Source organism: Impatiens glandulifera, chromosome 6 (genome assembly GCF_907164915.1).
Source record: "Impatiens glandulifera chromosome 6, dImpGla2.1, whole genome shotgun sequence".
In the NCBI taxonomy this organism is placed as follows: Eukaryota; Viridiplantae; Streptophyta; class Magnoliopsida; order Ericales; family Balsaminaceae; genus Impatiens; species Impatiens glandulifera.
In genome coordinates this window covers 42,994,731-43,015,327 of record NC_061867.1, presented here as the reverse complement: position 1 = coordinate 43,015,327, position 20,597 = coordinate 42,994,731, and the positions used below count along the sequence as shown (strand labels likewise).

Sequence of the window (20,597 nt, the reverse complement as noted above, 5' to 3'; positions counted from 1 at the left end):
TATAAACTAGTTAGATAAGTATATAATAATAAAGAAAAACCCAATTAAAAATATTTATACTGTATAAGAAATTTATGTTAAATTTAGCTTGTTTTGTTCGAAAAAATTTGATTTATTGAAAAAAAATTGGTGAGTATTTATGATTTTGAGAAGATAGATATTTTTTTTAAAAAGACTTAAAATAATATTTATATATAATGATAAATTTTTTATTTTATTTATAAATAAATATTATTTTAATATTTAGATTAATAAATAAAATGATCATATAGTTAATAAAAAAGAAAATAAAATGATATTTGATTACGATTGAATTTTTAAATAAAAAAACTAATTGTTTGTTTTTTATAATACACTTGTTCAAACATTATTTCATACTATTTTTATTTTTTAAATAAGTATATAATAATAAAAAATATTACATTTAAGTAAAATTTGAATAGAATTGATAAAAATGTTTGATGATTTTTTTTTTAAATTATTATTTTTTTTATTCAATAGATGTTGTCAATTTATATAGTTGATTCCTTTTAAATGTTTTCAAAACTTTATATACTTGATGAATTTAAAAATATAAATAAACATTAAATTTGAATTTAATTTAATTTAATTTATTTTAATTTTATAAATTAAAACTATTTAAATATTTAAATAACATCGCTTTTATTTAAAATATTTATATATATATTTTATTTATATTTTACCCATGCAAATGCACATCATCCATGCTAATTTTTGTAATAAATAGGTGGAAAAAAAAATTAACACCACAATTAAAGAAAAATAAATTACACTACTTCAAATTACAAAATTTGGATCCAATATGTATTTTTCATCTCACTTAACTTTTTATTTTTAATTTATTTTAGTAATATTATTTTTATTAAAATAATAATAAAAAACGAAAATTTGGTGTCACACCAATGACAAAATTCAAGCATCAGCACGTGTTGTCACTCATTACGTAACACAATTCATTATACAAAATTCTTGATCTTTATTATTATTATTATATGATTTTATTTTATTTATTAAAAACATACTATAAAATTATTTTATATTTTAAAAAAACAGAAGAATTGAAAAAACATCAAATTTAGTCGGTTCACAATCTCACACAGCGGATTGGAATTGCCAGTTTTCTTGCTCACTTCTCTCCCTGCACAGAAAAACGGTATATTGTTGTTGTAGCAGCGAGATTGTCACAATATCAAAAGCCCGATCATACAACAATCCTGCTGTTCCCAATCTCTGTCATCATTTTACTGCTGTTCCCAATCTCTGTCATCATTTTACTGTACTCATATGAACAAATTAATAGCATAGATTCACAACTTCACACTACTCAATGATGGGCTACTGAAGCTGAATCATTCTATCAATTATGGATTGAGCTTTTTTTTTAAGTTATATTTAATATAGTATTAATTAAAAATATTGAAATAAAAAAAATAAAAAAAAAATATTTGTTAAAAGTAAAAATAAAAACGATAAAACAAATTAATAAAAATATATTTAAATAAATATGTTAGTTTAAATTTATTAAGAAATGTATTGAATACTTATTTATTATTATAAATAACTAAATTAAGAGACAGAATTATATTTTTATTATCACATATATTTTTATTTAATTATTTAATTATTTATATATTTATATATATTTTAATTTTAAATAGTATTTAAAAATGTATTATTATAAAAAAAAAATAGGATTTTAATAATTGTTTTATTAGAACATATTTTTTTATTTAATTATTATATTAATTTAATTATTTTTTAATATTTGTTTAATTATCTATTATAATATATAATTTATTATTATAAAAAAAACAAATTTAAATTGTTTAAAATAATTTTATTATCATATTATTTTAATTATATATATATATATATTAATGTTAAATATTTTATATTTGTTTAATTATCTATTATATTAATTTATTTATTTTTAAACCAATCAATTATATTTAATTTATTAATTTCTATTTTTATTAAATAATTAAAATTATTATAAATATAAAATATAAAAAAAAATTATATGAACTATTTAAATGATTTTTAATATTTTTATTTTTAATAAAAAAATATTACACATAAGTAAAATTTTAATATAATTGGTAACTTATCCAAAATTCAGTTCGATAATTTTTTTTTTCTTTTAAATGTTTTTTTTCCAAAATTTATATGTTTGGTCTTATTCTTTGTATAGATATTTTCAAACTTTATATATTTTATAAATTTAAAAATAAACATTAAATTTGAATTTAATTGAATTTTACAAATTAAATCCAATTCAAATATTTGAATAATATTATTTTTATTTTAAATATTTATATATGAATAATATTTTATTTATATATCTTAACTGCATATTATCCATGCTAATTTTGTTAATAAATAAATATGAAAAAAAATTAACTTTACAATTAAAAAAATTAAAATTTAGTGTCATCCATTGTCACATCATTTTTCCATACTATGACACCAAATTATTCTATATTATTATTATTATTTATTATTATAATATGAATTTATTAATTCAAAAACATACTATGAAATTATTTTATATTTTGAAAAGACAAAAGAAAAGAAAAAACATCAGATCCAGTCGGTTCACAATCTCACACAGGACGGATTGGAATTGCCAGTTTTCTCGCTCACTTCTCTCTCCCTCCACAGAAGAACGGTCTATTGTTGTTTTAGCAGCAAGATAGTCACAATATCAAACCCTGATCATATCAACAATCCCTGCTGTTCCCAATCTCTATCATCACCTTACTCCACTCATGAACAAATTAATAGCATAGATTCACAACTTCACACCATCCTAAGTCACAAAGGAGTTTCTCTCCAATTTTGATTTCATCTACTAAATGATGGGTTACTGAAGCTGAATCATTCTATCAATTGGGGATTGAGCTTTTTTAGTCGTTTCGATTCAGAACTTGTGGTTACACCTGTTCGTGTAATCGAGTGAATGCGTCATAATCGATTGCAGACTAGTTGTTGAACTCTGGAAACAACGCGCCCAAGATGCGTAGGCGGGCGACCGATTACCGGCGCCCGGTTCGAAGGAGATTTTCCTGTTGGATCTGGGTTCTTTTCGCGTTAATCTTAGTCGGTGGATCTACCCTTTTCGTCGTTCATCATAATCAAAACCACGATGATCTTGTGGAGCAGCCAGAATTGGTAAGGATGGAGATCCTGGTTTTTTTGTTTCCTACTTTCTTACTGGTGTTTGATAGTTTTCATGGTTACAATCATTATTCTCCTGTTGTTTCCTATTTTATTAAATTTGATATTTCAGATTCTTCCATTGATGAATCTGATGCATATAGTCAAGGTTTCTATTTGCCTTTTTTCACTGATAATTTAGGATTTATAACACTACAAGGAGTCTATCTATAGTAATCAGAATGAAGAAATAGGATTTATTTATGACATTTATCTTGTCCTCTAAAAGAAATGGGTTTTGTAACTTCTTCAATCAGAGAATAATTTATTCTCTTTGGGGATGCTATGACAATGTTAAAGCCATGATAGTTAGGAAGCAAATATTTGTCACTTATTAAGGAACCTAGTAATGCTTCTTAGTGACATTACTTTTTGTGCAAAGGTTAGGATTAACTGTCTTAAATTGAAAATCATATTGGACACAAAGAAGGATAACAATCTTGGCCACTGTGGTCAAGTGTGTTTTGGTTTGTTGTGGTTAAATGTTTTAGACACGTTATCTGTGCTAACTTTTTCTTTTAGCACTTCTCTTTTTTATTTTTACTCCAAATTGGTATCAAGCCAGCTATGGTATTTTTTATTTATTTTTTTAGTCCATTATTTTTTCTTGGTTAAGGCTAGCACAACATCCCACCGCTATGACCTTATGATCCCTCACTTTAATCGAATATATGAGACCTCATCCTCTTATTTCAAGACTCTTACCATTTGAGCTACCCTAGGTGGGGGCATTGCCAGCTATGATGTTGCTACTTGTTTGTTGAGTTGTGATTCTCCCTAAGTCAGACTCAAGATTTGCATTCTAGCCGTCCATCTTCTCATCAATAGTGCTTCTTTATCTATTTCACAAAGTGATCTCATGGTTCTAATCCTCTATGGACTCACTTGTTAATTCCTGAACTCTTTCATTTTCTGGTTATGAGTCTTCTTACTGAAGCTGGGTGTTTAAATTTCTGGTCCTGTTCTGGTTCAACCACAACAACTGCCTTTTGGTTGAAATGTGGAAGATGAACAGCCACTCAGTCCCATACTTTCCCTGTATTCAACACTTACGGTAAGAAAAACAAGTCTAAAGGTCAAAGCTTATCTTGGAACCACCTCTTTTTGTGCAATCTTAATTACACTAACATATCAATTGACACATGTACAAATCTCCCTAATCAGCTCCTAATCAATGGGTCCATTCATGCCTATCCAATGTTTCATCCTTCTTCCATTAAAGAGAAATCAAACCTCAGCTATTTTATTTCTCCATTCACCTTCTCATATAAGCCTCTCTTAACTAAACCAAAATAAATCATACAAATTTATTTCAGCCTAAGATACTAAAATATCCACTTATCCAGCTTCCTTGAGACCACAAAAAGGGTTTTTTACTACCTCAACAAGTTCTTGCAATCATGGGGAAGAAATATGTCTTCATCTGGAATTATGATATACTTCACAAAATGACATTGTAAAGCATCTTAAATTTTCAAAAGATCCAAATGATGTATTCTAATCCTACCTGCATTATAATATCATATTTATCTCCCCCATTATGGATGTCATGCTACAGACCTAGGCATGTATCCTGATCCTACTTGATTCTGTTTCTCACAAACAATTCTTTGAAAGAACACAACAGCTCAGTACAAGTGATGATGGTGCTTAGATACCTTGTCAATTGATCATTGAGTGTTATATGCCTTATTTGATCTCTTTCTTGGTTTTACTTATCTAGATCTTGGATATCTTTTTTGGGTTCATTGTTTCATGAATTCTTATTAAGAGGTGTCACGTTAGTCACCTATTCACTTTAGCACCAATCATCTTGTTATGTTGTTACTATGTTTAAAGCATATTGGATTTGGTAATGAACAGTTTGAAGACTAAAACGCCTTTATGTCTTATATTATTAAGTATTTGATGTTATCCTGTCCTAAAGTCAACTTCTTTGGGCATAAATTCAATCTTCATTTAAGAAAAAGAAAAAAATAATTCAATCTCCAAACTTCCAACCTTGAGTCTTTAATGAATGAGGCTGAGGAGTCTTTGAAAAAAAAAATACTAAGGCTACATACAAACTTAATGTTAATAATGTCAAGAGCATATTGTTAGTGAGTCTCCCTGTGATATCTCTGTCAATTATATTGAGGTGCATCACCTTCTTAAGTTTAAGATTCCTAGGTGTCAATAGCTTTAAATGTATGTGCTGAGCTTGTCTTGTTTTTTCAAAGGAGGATGGATGACAACTGCCTTTTGTTTCTCCTAGGTGTCAATAATTTCATCATTGACATTTTAAAGCTTCCTAGATTTGCGAAGGATCCAATAGATAAATTCTTTTATTCCTGCATAAAAATATGTCATTTTCATGCCTTCAATATGGATGTTAAAGATATAGAGACATCATGATCCTTTCCTCCTCAACTAAGCAAGTCATTTTATATATTATTGGAAAATATTTCTTTGGAAAGAACGTGATAGTTCCTGCCAATACTGTGTGAGCTAGAAATCCTTGTCCAATTATCATTGATCATTGGTTGTGCATTATATTTGATCTATTCCAGGTCTCAAGATCTTGAATGTTAGATCTCGTGGGTTCCTTTTCCCAACAACTCTTACAAAGTCATGTACATGTATATGGTTCTAATGCAATTTAGCAGCAACTATAAATCTATTTGGTCCTACAATCTTATGCTAGTAACAATGGTCATTATTTAGAGTAATCAAATATAATTAGTAGACAAAATGGGAATACATTCAACTATTTCTTGTTCCATGGTCGATTTCTTCATTCAGTAAAGTTGATCATTACAGCTGCCAACCTTGAGTTATTGAGGAAATAAGCTAGTATCCTTAAAAAAATTATTAAGTCGCCCCATAAACATGAAGCTAACAAATAGCGTGATTCTTTTTCTGGCTAAGAAAATAGCTTGATCTTGATTATCTTATTATGATTATTTTCTCTAAAATATCAGGAATACCACATTCTTAAGTAGTTCCCTTAGCCATCCAACTATCTTGTTTTAATGGTTGCCGAAAACCTTTCCAACTCACTTTATTTCAATTCCACAATTCAGCTTTATCTAATATTAAAATTATAATACCCTGACCATTTGTTTCTTCATTCACCTAATTTTCCGAGCCTCCCTTCACCAAAACAACCTAACAACTTTGGATTGTCCTCTTTTTGTTGAAATAACCATCTCGGCTTTTCTATAGCAAATAAGTCTTCTTTTGTAAACTTGGCGGCACATCACATCTGAGCAAAAATATTCTGATTAACTTCATGGATATGAAGCTACTTGAGTTCTCAAAACTTGATTTAATTATTCCCCATCCTGAAGTGAACTAACATTTTCACATTCTTCATAATCTATTTGTATAGATTCAATTACATAGTGATCCTCTCTGCCTTAACTATGAAACTCATCCTGTCTATGCATATATCATTTTCATCTAATAACTATAAATCTTATTATTTTTATTAGAGAGATTAAATTCTCTTTGGACTATGGCTCATTATAAAGTATAGAACACAATGGAAAGTTGTGTTGTAAGACATTACTATGGAAATGGGGGTTTTTGCAACAACGACAACACAATTCCACTTGTGTGAATTATCATTCAAAGTAAAAGAGTCTCCTCATCAACCTTGGTTGAGTGGTGCAGGTAGCACTAGGAGTAAATTTTAGATGCACCACAACATGGCGTATAGTGCGCCTTTATGATTGCAAAGGAAGGGTCTTGGTGCGTATTTGATAACACATATAATTAGGTTTGAATGTTGTATATTGAGTTTGAAATACTAAATGTATTGAATTGGCAAAAACAAAATACTAATTACATTCAATAAATAATACAAAGTATTATGAAATATATAAATGGCCAGATGTATTTATTTACTGTTTTGTACATTAAGTAAAGTTGTATTACTTGAATTTTATTTGTTTTTCAGTTTTATTTAATGACTGACAATTTTGTTATCAAACTAACTTTATAGAAAAGTCTTAAGTACTAAACATAGTTACCAAACATAACCTTAGTCACACCAATGACATACATACCAAAAAGTAAATTCTAGGTCATTGACAATTTGGCATAGTTATAAAAGATATAGAAGCCATGATTCCAATTTGAGCCAAATATTTTGATCTGGTTTGATTCTCAACATCTTTCTAGGCTTTTAGAAAATTTGGCTACCCACTATACCTGGCCAATGCCAAGTTGAACCTTTGAAACTCTGTATTAGCTTCTCCTCTGTTAGAAATTCCATGCACTGTTGCAATTAGTTTGCATATGAGATGACTGCAAAAGTCACACTATCAAGAATTTTTAGTTACTATTGTGTGATTATTCTCTCTCTACTGTGTCTCATTATACTTGAATGAAAATATTTATATGTGATATCACATATATAGATTTTGGTTGCATAACACTAAGGCTTGTGTCCACATTGGTCTAGATATTCAATTAAATGACATTTAATGTTGACATCTTTAATGGTAAAAGGTGTTTGTCCAAATAAATCTTTCTCATTGGTGCATCTCCAGTGGAGCAACAAATTGCTTATTTTTCAATATTAGTCGTTACAAGTCCTTTGTGTTTTTTCTTGTGGTTGGTGATCTTTATGAGCTTTGATATGTTATATTTATATAAAGGATGCATCTTTTACATTTTGACAATCTTCTGTAAATCTCTGTAGAAAATATCAATGCAGGCTTAATTGTATCACTAATTTAATTTCTTAGACACGTGTCTTGATGATTGAGTTGTTCAATGAACAACGTTAACGTTGTAACTGGAAGTAGATTATGTTGGAGCCCGTGCATTTTGCTTTGTTTACTTTGAGGGTCCACTCCTACTGGGAAATTATACAATGATAATAGTGTTTAGTATGAGGTGAGGTAATTATTGAAGAATGTATATCTAGGAGGACCAAGTGTTTGAGAAGAAATGGGCTGTTTTGTTACCAAATGTTTTCAGGTTGATTATCATCCTTATGTTTGACAAGAAGGACAATGTTCTTCTAGAAAATCATCTGGATCATGATACCAAAAAAATTCTCAATATCTGATGAAACAACAAATTACACTATAATTTGGATAATGATCTAACAAATAATTTGTATACCAAATGAAACTAAAAATCACACTCATCATCCAAAACATATCAAATAATCACTTTTAATTTGAGATTTGCCAATTTTTAATGACATTGTGAATCGTGATTGAACAAAATACCCGTTTTCAAATAGGCTCATAGTTTTGCTTCCTAAGCTTAATTTTGTGAAATATAGATTAAATTTCTGCAAACATTTCTATATCCTTGAGAAATACCATAATTACTCTGGCATATGTATGCATATCTGAACAGCTCTCTTCATATTGACCAATTGTTCATTGCTTCATTCTGAGTATGCTACTAATTGGAGCTTATTTCTATATGTAGAAATTTTAGTAATGATAAACCAAATGCATTATCTTCCTCTGCAGGAAAGAAACACAAGATACAAAGGAGTCGAACATGCACATTTAAACTTCACCGAACTCGTAAGTGTCAATTCATATGCCAGACAATTATCCGAACAAATGACACTTGCCAAAGCTTACGTTTTCGTAGCAAAAGAGCACAACAATCTTCACCTCGCCTGGGAACTTAGCTCCCAAATCAGAAACTGCCAGTATTTGCTCTCGAAAGCTGCCATGAGAGAAGACCCCATTACATTAGACGAAGCAGAGTCAGTAATCAAACAATTATCTTCCTTAATTTTCAAAGCACAAGAAGCACATTACGACATTGCCACAATGATGGTCACAATGAAATCACATCTTCACGCCCTCGAAGAACGAGCAAGTTCCTCCACCGCTCAAGCTACGATATTCGGACAGCTGGCAGCCGAATCAGTCCCAAAGAATCTCCACTGTCTAACCGTAAAACTAATGGAGGATTTTCATAAAAAGAAGCATTTACACGAATTTGCTAGCAAGATTCGAAACTCTCCGCGATTGGTTGACAACAATCTATACCATTTCTGCATATTCTCCGATAACCTAATTGCTACGTCGGTTGTGATAAACTCGACTGTCTCGAACGCTGACCATCCAAAGCAATTCGTTTTCCATATAGTAACAAACGGGGCTACATATAAGTCAATGCTGGCTTGGTTTTACTCTAACGACTTTAAAGGGTCGACGATTGAGATACAGAATTTGGAAGATTTTAGTTGGCTGAATAGCTCATACTCTCCCGTTTTAAAACAGAATCTGTCTTTGCTAAACCACCTTCGGTTTTACATTCCTGAAGTGTACCCGCAGCTAGAGAAGGTAGTGTTTTTGGACGATGATGTAGTTGTTCAGAAGGATTTGACTCCTTTATTTTCGTTGGATTTACATGGAAACGTGAATGGAGCAGTTGAGACATGTTTGGAATCGTTTCATCGTTATTATAAGTATCTGAATTTCTCGAATCCTTTAATTAGTTCGAAGATTGATCCCCAAGCTTGCGGGTGGGCTTTTGGGATGAATGTTTTCGATTTAGTGACATGGAAGAAGGAAAATGTGACTGGACGGTTTCATTATTGGCAGGAGGAGAACGTCGATAGGATTGTTTGGAACTCTGGGACACTACCACCTGGACTTTTGACGTTTTATGGATTGACTGAGCCTCTTGATCGGAGGTGGCATGTTCTGGGATTAGGTTACGACGTGAACATTGATATCCGATTGATTGATAGTGGGGCGGTTGTACACTTTAATGGAAATATGAAGCCTTGGCTTAAGTTGGGTATTAGCAGGTACAAGCCTTTGTGGGAACTGTATGTGGATCAGAGCCATCCTTATGTTATGTATTGCTACACAAATTGAATGTGAAGTGATAGTGTCATTATAAGATTTTTTTAGTTTCTTTTAAAATTGCTATGTGTTTTGGATAGAGGAATATGATTCTTTTCTTTTATTATTGAATAGCATCTGAAAGCCAAATTTTTGTTTGTTTGACTTGGTAAGCTGTAGTGTTGGTTTTGTTGCTATACTTTAAATTATTTACCACATTTCTATTCTTAAAATAGTAATAATAGTATAAATACCTTTTCTGTTCTATTAAAGAATGATTTGTGGTTGAGGTTAATACCTGTAACTACTGGTAGATTATAAGATTATTGCTATTTTTTATAAATTTATGTGTGTATTTTTAAGTTATAAACAATCTTAATATAAAAGATTACTAGTTTGACTCACATTTGAAATTTTATTTTATTATGAAATAAGATAAATTTATCAAAATTGTTAATTAGTTTTAAATTTATAAAATTAAGAATTTATCTTTAAAGAAAATTAGTTATAATATAATATAATATAATATAATATAATATAATATAATATAATATAATATAATATAATATAATATAATATAATATAATATAATATATTGAACTCTTAAAAGAGAAGATGGAGGGTAATAATATTATTCATATGTTAGGTTAAATATTTAAAAGACAATTGAATATAAGGAGTAAGGAGTAAGGATAAATAATATATTGATTCTTGTATTATCAAAAATTAAATTTTTTATGTTAGACTAAAGTGGATACGAGAGAGGGAGATTCAGAACGTTCTTCAAACAAATTTGTATTGTAATTTTATTTATTTTTTTATAAATTGATAATACAATTCATGTTAGATAATAATAATAATAATAATAATAATAATAAATATTAGTTAATTTAGATTTCATTAATAAAAATCTCTCTCTTTTTAATTTATTAATTTTCATTGAACAATTCAAGTTCATCACATGTAGGATCTTTTCCTAAGTTGAATTCATCTCCTTTTGCCTCTACCATTTTAGACTCAAAATGCTTCTAAAAAGATCAACTATCCATTTTAGACTCAAAATGCTTCTAAAAAGATCAACTATCTTTTTACTCAAATTAAATGCAGACTCACTAGCAACCTTTGATGATGAAATTGTAAAATTAAATTTGATAATAATTAAAAAGTTTGAATACTTAGTTTCACTCATTTTCATCACTCCAAGAGATTGAAAGTTTTGTTGGATATTTTCTTAATCTTTTCGTCTAGAGATGACATATATTGAATAATATAACATTATAATTATATTTTGATTTTATTTTTAAAAATTATGACTCTATAATTAAATTAATATTAAATCTATTTATTTCCTTATAAGTATTATATATAAAAAATGTGACAATGAATTAAGTATGTAGTTTGTAAACACACTTAACCATTTAACCAGACGCAAAATTTACCGACGAGCTCGAACCCAGTACCTTAGGTGAGTATCAATCGACTTCTTATTGCCACTAGGCTAGAAGTGGGGATTAAGTATTATATATATATATATATATATATATTAATTTATAAATACTATTTCGGTATTTCGGTATATCTCGATATGCCTAACTTTTGAAAATCTCATACATTTACTGTAAAAAAATGTTTTAGTATCGGTACCATACCTTACATTTTTTCGGTATACTTTAAAAATCGATATTTTCGATATACTTATAATATCAGTAATTTTCCCACCCCTAGTTCTTAATTATTCTCTCCAAATAAATTAATTATATGGAGATATTCCATAAATGTTTGTTTCCAAATAAAGAGTATATGAAGTAGTTCATTATTTCTTCATCTTTAATATGAATTGTCATTAACCGCGCCGATGTTTCTTTCACCATCAATTGACCATTGACAACTAACTCAATCTTCAAATAAAGAGTATCTAAAACATTTCTTTATTTTTCCATCTTTAATTTGAATTGTCAATGCCCATGCCGATGTTTTTTCACTATAAATTGACTTTTGACAACTAACTTAATCATACATCGACAAATTTACTTTAGAAAGTAATACCGAAGTTTACCATCAAATGTTTCTTGAGTACCGAAGTTAAATTACTCTTAGGACAAATAAAAAATGTTTAAAGATACAATGTGGAATCATACGAGGCATGGTTTAAAGATGTATAGGCATGGATTAAAAATTAATCATAATTAAATAAGTGTAAAAAATTAATATATAATAAATAAGATTAATTTTAGGATTTTTAAAGTCCTAAAACATAAAATAAAATAATTAAATGTGAAAAAATATGGTCAAACTGGTCCTTAATAGAAAAAATAAATTTTTATTTTCATAAAAAATAATATTTAATTTAATTTTTTGATTTTTCAGATATTTAATTATTATTTTGATTTAATTATTATTTGATTAGTTAATTAAAAATAATGTCAAAATGATATAAAACAGAATTAATAATATAGAATGCCCAAATAAAATAAAAGGAAATAAAAAAAAATCAAATCAAATCAAAAATGCCTTCTTGCCTAAATAATAAACGGGAAGAATGTCAATTTTACACACCAAGTTGTAAGAAGGTGTCAAATTTACTTATTAAGTATTAAAATTCTATTTATATATACTAACTTGTCAAAAAGTGTCAAATTTATTTAAACTAACAGAAAAATTTAACGGAGTTAAAATTTTTGCCACATGTAATATCCACCTATTTTTTATTTGTTTTTAATTTACATTACTTTAATTCTTTTTTCATTTAAACAAAACATTTAAATTTTTTCATATCCATTTTTTCTCTCTCTTTACCCAATTCTTCATTTTCTTCTCACTGTTCCTCTCCATCTCTAATATAAATAATCTATTTTTTTTCTGAAATCTCTATTAATGAACTAGCTATTTCGACGTCAAATAATAATATTGTGATGGAAAAATAATCAGGTGGCCAAAAAACTGTGACGACGGTGAAGGTGGCGGAACAGCCGATGAAATGTTCGAGATGCAATTCTCTAAACACGAAATTATGTTACTACAACAACTACAGTCTCGCGTAGCCGAGGTATTTCTGCAAGATATGTAGAAGGTACTGGACAAAAGGTGGGGCCCTCCGTAGTGTATCGATCGGCGGCGACTATCGGAAAAATAGGAAAATGAAATCCTGATCTAGGATTTCAAACGGAGTTGATTCCAAATATTTCGGCGGTTCTTCATCAGATATGATTAATGGTGGGGATAGAAGATGAACAATTAAAAGAAATGAAGAGTTGGGGATATAGAGAGAGAAAAAATGTATAAGGAAAAATTTAGATGTTTTGTTTGAATGAAAAAATATTAAAGTAATTAATGTAAATAAAAAATAGGTGGATATTAAATGTGGCAAAACTTTTAACTCCCTTTAACTTTTTTGTTATTTTAAATAAATTTGACACTTTTTGACAAGTTAGTATATATAAATAGAATTTTGATACTTAATGAGTAAATTTGACACCTTCTTACAACTTGGTGTTTAAAATTGGCATTCTTCCCAATAATAAACCCAAGATTTGAAAAGGCCTTGTAAATGATAAACCAAAGGCCGAACATGCCTTCAGGTTTAAATAATAAGCCCAAGTTCGTAACATGCCTTCAGTCCTAAAATAATAACCCAAGGTCAGATAGGCATTCAGGACCTAGCTAATGGGTTAGGTCGCCGGCAGAATAGTAAGCTTAGGGTGGAGCAGCCTTAGCAATGAGTTTGATTCACGAGCGTAGTTTAGGGTTTAGGGTTTAGAGTTTAGAGTGGAGCCGCCTTAACAACAAGTTTGATTCACGAGTGTGGTTCGGGGTTACTCCTTCTCCTTCTTTCAGATAATTGACATATGACAGCATGAACATGGAGTTATTAATACAGGCCAAATGAAGATATTTTCTCTTGATTTTCTTTCACATTTTTCTTTTGATTTCATTACCCCTCTTATATTACTTCAAAATCTAATTCATTGCTATGTTTACTTTTATATTACAAGTTTTACACACATATATCTATAAATATAAAGAATGTATAATTTGTTAAAAGATTATAGTTTGATTTCGATGTAGTCATCAATATTTATTATTCAAACAAGGTAAACATGTAGATCTCATTATACAACCAAAATAAGATAAATCCACACTGATTTCTTTGTATGTTAGTTTGAATTCTTTCCGCATGCCACCACGCATCTCTCAACTTTCTCAGAATCTGCATATCAAAATCACAATTGTATTGATATTAGACATTTATTTAACTAAAAACTATATAGGTAGGCTCTAACACAATTAATATATATATATATATATATATATTTATATATATATATATATATATATATATATATATATTTAATCTTAGTAATCATAAGAATTTTTAATATAAAATACCTGCAATTAATTTGGTGCATTTGTCAATAGAACACTTGATAGTAGAACTATTTACTTTCATTAGGGGAGGAGGATTAAAGTCGATACAATTTGGAATACATTGTAATCCGCATACATATATGTCTCTAAAGTTTTTGGTAAGACTATAACAAGCTGATTCACAGTCATTGAGACATTGTTGGAACGAATATGCATTTATCAATTCACCATAAAAAATAAACATTAATATAAACACAACCACAAATTCATGAATCCTTGACATTGTCACAATATCTCTTTTCGATCGTCGCCTATAGTGTTGATTAATATGATAGTATGATTATAATGTATATGGTTTATGTGTATATATAGTAGAATGACTGTGATTACACTATTAATTATCAATTAAAGCTATTATGGTGGTGCTTGATTCAATTTCCAAATGATACACCAAAATATTGGTATATACCTTTTTATTAATTATCATTAGGATATTATGGTGGTGCTTGATTAAATTTCCAAACGAGATACCAAAATATTGGTATATACTTTTTTTTATTAATTATCATTAGGCTATTATGGTGGTGTTTGATTAAATTTCTAAATGACACACCAAAATATTGGTATATACTTTTTTTTTTATTAATTATCATTAGGCTATTATGGTGGTGCTTGATTAAATTTCCAAATGAGACATCAAAATATTGGTATATACTTTAAACAAAATCTTTCTATAAAATAATTCTGATATTTAATTATGGAAAAGTTATATCCATTTAAATGTTTTTTCTATAATTAAGTGTTAAAGATAAATATCAATTGGGCTACAATGAATTTATAAGGATATATTGTTTAAAATATTAGGTAGAGAATATTAAAATTAACCATTTACTTACATAGAAAATACAATTAAGTAAGAAATAACTATGTTTATCCATTTCAATAGATTTTTCTTTCAAGTATTAAAGATTAGTTATTAATTGGGCTATATATTGTGATTAACATTACTAATTATCATTAAGGTATTCGAGTGGTGCTTAGTTAAATTTCCACAATAGACATCAAAATATGGTATATAGTTATTCCTTTCAAAATAAAATCCTTGTATATAGTAAGTATGAAAATAAATGGAAAACATATCTTTAAATGGAAAACAATTAATAATTTTCTTCTTTATTTACCTTAATTATCAAATTGTTTTTTAAATGTATTATGCCCAAATTTATTATTATTATTATTATTATTATTATTATTATTATTATTATTATTATATATATATTTAGTAAAAATGTTTCACAATTTAAAGTTAATATCTTTTCCATTAATAAAATATAGAAAATTAATTAAATGATTGAAAAAAATATGTTTTTTTTACTTATTTTTTAAAAACATTATTAACTTAAAACTTTTTTTTTTTGCTGAACTTTTGTCAATATATTTTTTTTAAAGTTTTTTTTTTATGTTAAACATAGTTTTTTTTATAATAATAATAATAATCAAACTACTTTTTATTTATTTATTATTTTACAATAAAAAACTATAATAAATATATTCATTTAACAACTCTTCATAATAAGTTGCAGACATTAAAACATAAGTTGCCAATGTTAGTAATTAAACATAAAAAAATTTTAAGGTTGCATAATTAAAACATAAGTTGAGAAATGTGAGTAATCAAACTAATGGACAACAAAGTAGCGGAAGAGGAGGCAAAAAAGTCAAATGAACCGCTCTTTGCAAACCGAAGGACGAGGGAGGCATCGACTTGAAGAACTGTATCGAGTGGAACAAGACTCTCACCTTCAAGCATCTGTGGGCTTTGGAGCGCAATCAGGAGTCACCATGGATCAAATGGGTGCATACGAGGTTTATGAAATACGAAACCATCATCTGGACCTGCAAAATTCATGAAGGTATGAGCTGGTCTCTAAAAAAGATTCTTAAACTAAGAAACAATATTGCAGATCTTTATGACATCCGGCTAGGGAACGAGAAAGACACTCTATTCTGGCACGACCCCTAGTTCGAAAATCAGCCTATCATCCACAAGGAGGAGTTTCAAAATACCTGCATCAGAAGGGACTACACAGAAGCAAAATTCAGAGAAATTAAAGACGGAAATTGGGACTCACCCCTGATAAGAAATCTAGAAGGATAAAGGATACTTGATCATATAAGTAACATACAACTACACGACAGACCGGATATTCATAAATGGAAAGCTGAGGACAATGGGAAGCTGGTATCGAAGAAAATATGGGAGGTAACCCGATAAAAAGTGCAGAAAGTAGAATGGGCTCCTCTTGTATGGTCAACGAAGATTATCCCTAGACACCAGTTCATCCTATGGCTCGCCTTATGGGAAAGACTCAGCACTCGTGATCGTATCAGCAAGTATATGAGCATCCCAGACACGAGCTGTCTTCTATGTAGTGGAAATGAAGAAACCATAGATCACCTATTCAAGAGCTGCTGTATTGTTTCAAAGCTTTGTGACAGATTCTATAAAAGCCTAGAGCTGATCAGTTTCCCGAGCGAATGGAATGAAATAAAAAATGCAACACTACTCAAAGCCAAGAGAAATAGATTTGCAACAAGCGTGTTCAAGTGTGGCTTTGGAGATGTGGTGTATAATATTTGGAAAGAACGGAATGCAAGGGTATATGGTAGAATTCGCAGGAGCGTTAAAGAGTTATGGAAAGATATTGTATCGGATTGCAGCGCCCTCGCGGGAACGTGTACAAGAATTCCAAGCATGAAGCAGAACTGGAATATCTGTAGGAATTGGAATTTACCGTTTTTTAAACTCACTAGAATTGAAAACATTGTAATCAGATAATTCATTTACGTTTTTAGCTTTTTAGCTTTTATTCAGAATGTTACGACTTCAAAATCATTCTAGGCATTTCTAGAATGATCTCTTAAACTCGTGGTTTTTTTCTCATTTTTGAGAATTTTTAATGAAATGACGCTAAGTCGTTCCCCAAAAAAAAACTAATGGACAACAAAATGTTTTAAGGTTGCATAATTATACCAAAAAAATATATAAGATAATATTAGTTTGCATGAACTGTTACATTCAAATTCATATACATTAGTTAAATATTAAAACTTAAATATAAGATTTTATTCTTTTAGTTATAGCATATTTATAATTGGATATATTCATATTTCAAATTTGTTAAAATGGTTAATTAACATGATGATAAAACTCTAGACAAAATTTGTAAGTTGTTCAGGATCGAAAATAACTTCACCTCTCAAAAAGAGAGGAAGATTCCTAAAGAGAATATCTAGACATTTGTGAGATAAGTATATTTTATTTGTCATTTACTTTTTTTTTACTTTCTCTCTAGTAATTCCTATCAATAAAATTGGTATTTCATTATCGTTAAAATGAAGTATACTTATTTGATTTCTTTTTTGAGAAAATGACATAATGTCATTAAAAAAAATATTCGAAAAGGGTAATGAATTACAAGAGTTCATGATTCAGGCATAACAGACTTTTGCAAAAAATAAATGAACTAACAAAATGAAAATAGAAAAAACAACTAGAATGAGAACCAAAGTAAAAAAACATAAACAACGAAGCTTAAAGGGCATTGAAATCATAAGTAAGTGTGAATTTCATATACAATGCTTCATCTTTGACAAATCAACCAATATTTTTTCACAAATGGGAATTTTCCTCCCCGTTCGAATGAGTGAGTTTCATCAAAGATAATTTCATTCCAAATAAACTCCACATTATTTTGAACCCTTAAAAATGTTGTTGCGTTCCTCTCCATCCAAATATGATAAAGAATGTTTGTAAAGAAGCACTTGAAGAAATTTAAACTAAAGTCATTACCATTTGTCTTGATGATTATCATTGTCTTAATATCAATCCATTATTTTGGGAAGCTAAGGAGACTTATTGATGTGGAGAACTTACCCCTAAGCAATGAAGCAAATTGGCAGTCCCCAAAGAGATTGTCAATGGTCTCCTCATTTTCCATACAAAGAAGTCAGTTGTGATCTGGGATATTCATATAGTTCTTAATTTGATTGCGTGTGTTATGTTCTTCACGAAACGTCAACCACAAAATGAATTGGTATCTAGGAATAACTTTCGCGGACCACACTAAATGGGACCATGAAACCACCCTCTCTATTGCTACTTTGATTTGATTTATGTTTAAATCACTTTTATTTGAAATTGTTGGTAATCGGCAAAAAAAGAATATTATATCTTATATAATGTTGGTAATCGGCAAAAAAAAAATTAAAGCTAGAAATTTTCTTTCTTAATGATATCCATTATCTTCTTAGTGAATCACTTCATTTCAACCTAAAATAATAGTGCACAACCATTTCAACCTAAAATAATAGTGCACAACTATGAAAATGTTAGTAAATTCATATTGTTTAGTATAAGGATGTTTTGTAACATTAATTTGAGTGTTAGAGGTGAGTACTTTAAATAGTTAATTGTCTAACCGATACTTGAGTTTAGTATGAAATTGTAAACCTCAAAAAATACCCCACACTCTCGCGCGACGGGTCTCGGTGAAAAGCTAAAGATGAGAGAAATTCAACCTCAATTTGCATGTCAGGAATTTTCTTTTAAAATAAAACATTACTTTTAAAAGATGTCACTAATTCCTGGATTTTTGAAATTAATTAAAAATAATTAATTTCGGGGGTTCAATTTTAAATAATTCGAGGATTTATGATAATCAAATCACAATTTAATTATTTTTTAGAAAATCCTTTAATTTAAATTAATTAAACATAATTAATTTAAAATATTATTTATTTTGAAACAGAGTCCCCAATTAATTTTCGAAAATCAATAAAAGTTGGCATACATATACAAACGTATTGATTATACTTTTCTTTTAGTTCGTAGTTTGATGATACTTGGGAAAGAGATTCCGCGCTTCATCTTCCGTACCCGTTTTAAAAACGATATCTACTTATAAACTTGGATTTTTAAAATCGGTTGTACAACGTTTGAGTTTTAACCGTTTATTCTTCCAGGCCCTAGTCACTAGTAGAAATTGTATTTTTAACGACCAACCTTAACCACGGCTACTATACGTCGTGGTTAATAATTTTTATTAGTGTCGGCTATGTAACGCCCACACTAATAAGTATTATTAACCACGAATTTCATTGTATTCGCCGTGTCTAATGTTTTAGCTTTCCCGCCACACTCCCGCCATTATTATTAATCACAATTTTTTGATGAACGCCGTGGCTAAAAGTTATGTTTTCCCGCGCTTTTCTAGCATTTTTAGTGAAAATTAATAACCACGGCGATAACATAAATCCGCGATTAATAATCTATTTATTAATCACAATTTCTAACGTCCTTAATAATTGTCCACTAAAATTTCCAGATTATTGATTATTAATCACGGTTTTCTGATAATGTCGTCCTTAATAATCGTCCTCTAACAAATTCTGGATTATTGATTATTAAGGATAGTGTTATCATAAAGTCGGGATTAATAATAGTTTATTAATCATAGTTTATGATAACACTGTCCTTAATAATCAATATTTAAAGTATAATTCCGGTTAAAGATCATAAGGAGAAATCAATTCCTGCAGTCACTTATTAACACGTTCCTTACAGAATTTTCTCAATGATCGATCATCAATCTCTTCCTCGAAATATCCATCATCTTTAATTAGTTAGAATGATTAATTCAAAATTCCTGCAGTCACTTATTAACATGTTCCTTACAGAATTTTTTCAATAATCATCAATCTCTTCTTGAAATTTCTATCATCTTTAATTAGTTAGAATGATTAAATTCAAGATGGAGATTTCAATGAAGAGTCTGATTGCATATTGAAGAAATCACTTCTCCTAAAATACTGATTTCGTTCAAACCAATATGCAAATCCCTATTCGATCATTTGAAGATCACAATGAGAAATCAATTCCTGCATTCACTTAGCACGTTCCTTACATAATTTTTTTCAATTTTTTTTGATTCAATAATGTAGTATTATTAACCACGGAGTCCTCTCCCTAAAGTCGTGGTTAATATTCAAAAAACATTAATGTCGACTTTTGTAGCGTCGACGAAGGACGACTTTGTTTGCCGACGTTAATAATTATTAACGTTGACATAAAGGCTTTTAACGACGGTTTTCGCCGTCATTTAGCTTAATTAGTTCCAT

At 28.9% G+C, this 20,597-nt stretch overlaps 1 protein-coding gene across 1 annotated transcript; it reads left to right on the top strand.

Moving 5' to 3' along the window:
* The first annotated feature begins 2,608 nt into the window (after positions 1-2,608).
* LOC124941379 (hexosyltransferase GAUT11) lies at positions 2,609-10,210 on the top strand. Its single transcript, XM_047481690.1, has 2 exons — positions 2,609-3,192; positions 8,715-10,210. Exons 1-2 carry the CDS (start codon positions 3,037-3,039, stop codon positions 10,083-10,085), a joined length of 1,527 nt encoding a protein of 508 aa, XP_047337646.1. The 5' UTR covers positions 2,609-3,036; the 3' UTR covers positions 10,086-10,210.
* Positions 10,211-20,597: the final 10,387 nt, after the last annotated feature.

Bases quoted from the DNA above. Each gene is read 5' to 3' on its own strand.
- LOC124941379 (XM_047481690.1), top strand. From the start codon at position 3,037: ATGCGTAGGCGGGCGACCGATTACCGGCGCCCGGTTCGAAGGAGATTT. The intron at 3,193-8,714 runs GTAAGGATGGAG...CTTCCTCTGCAG, and splicing joins TTGTGGAGCAGCCAGAATTG to GAAAGAAACACAAGATACAA.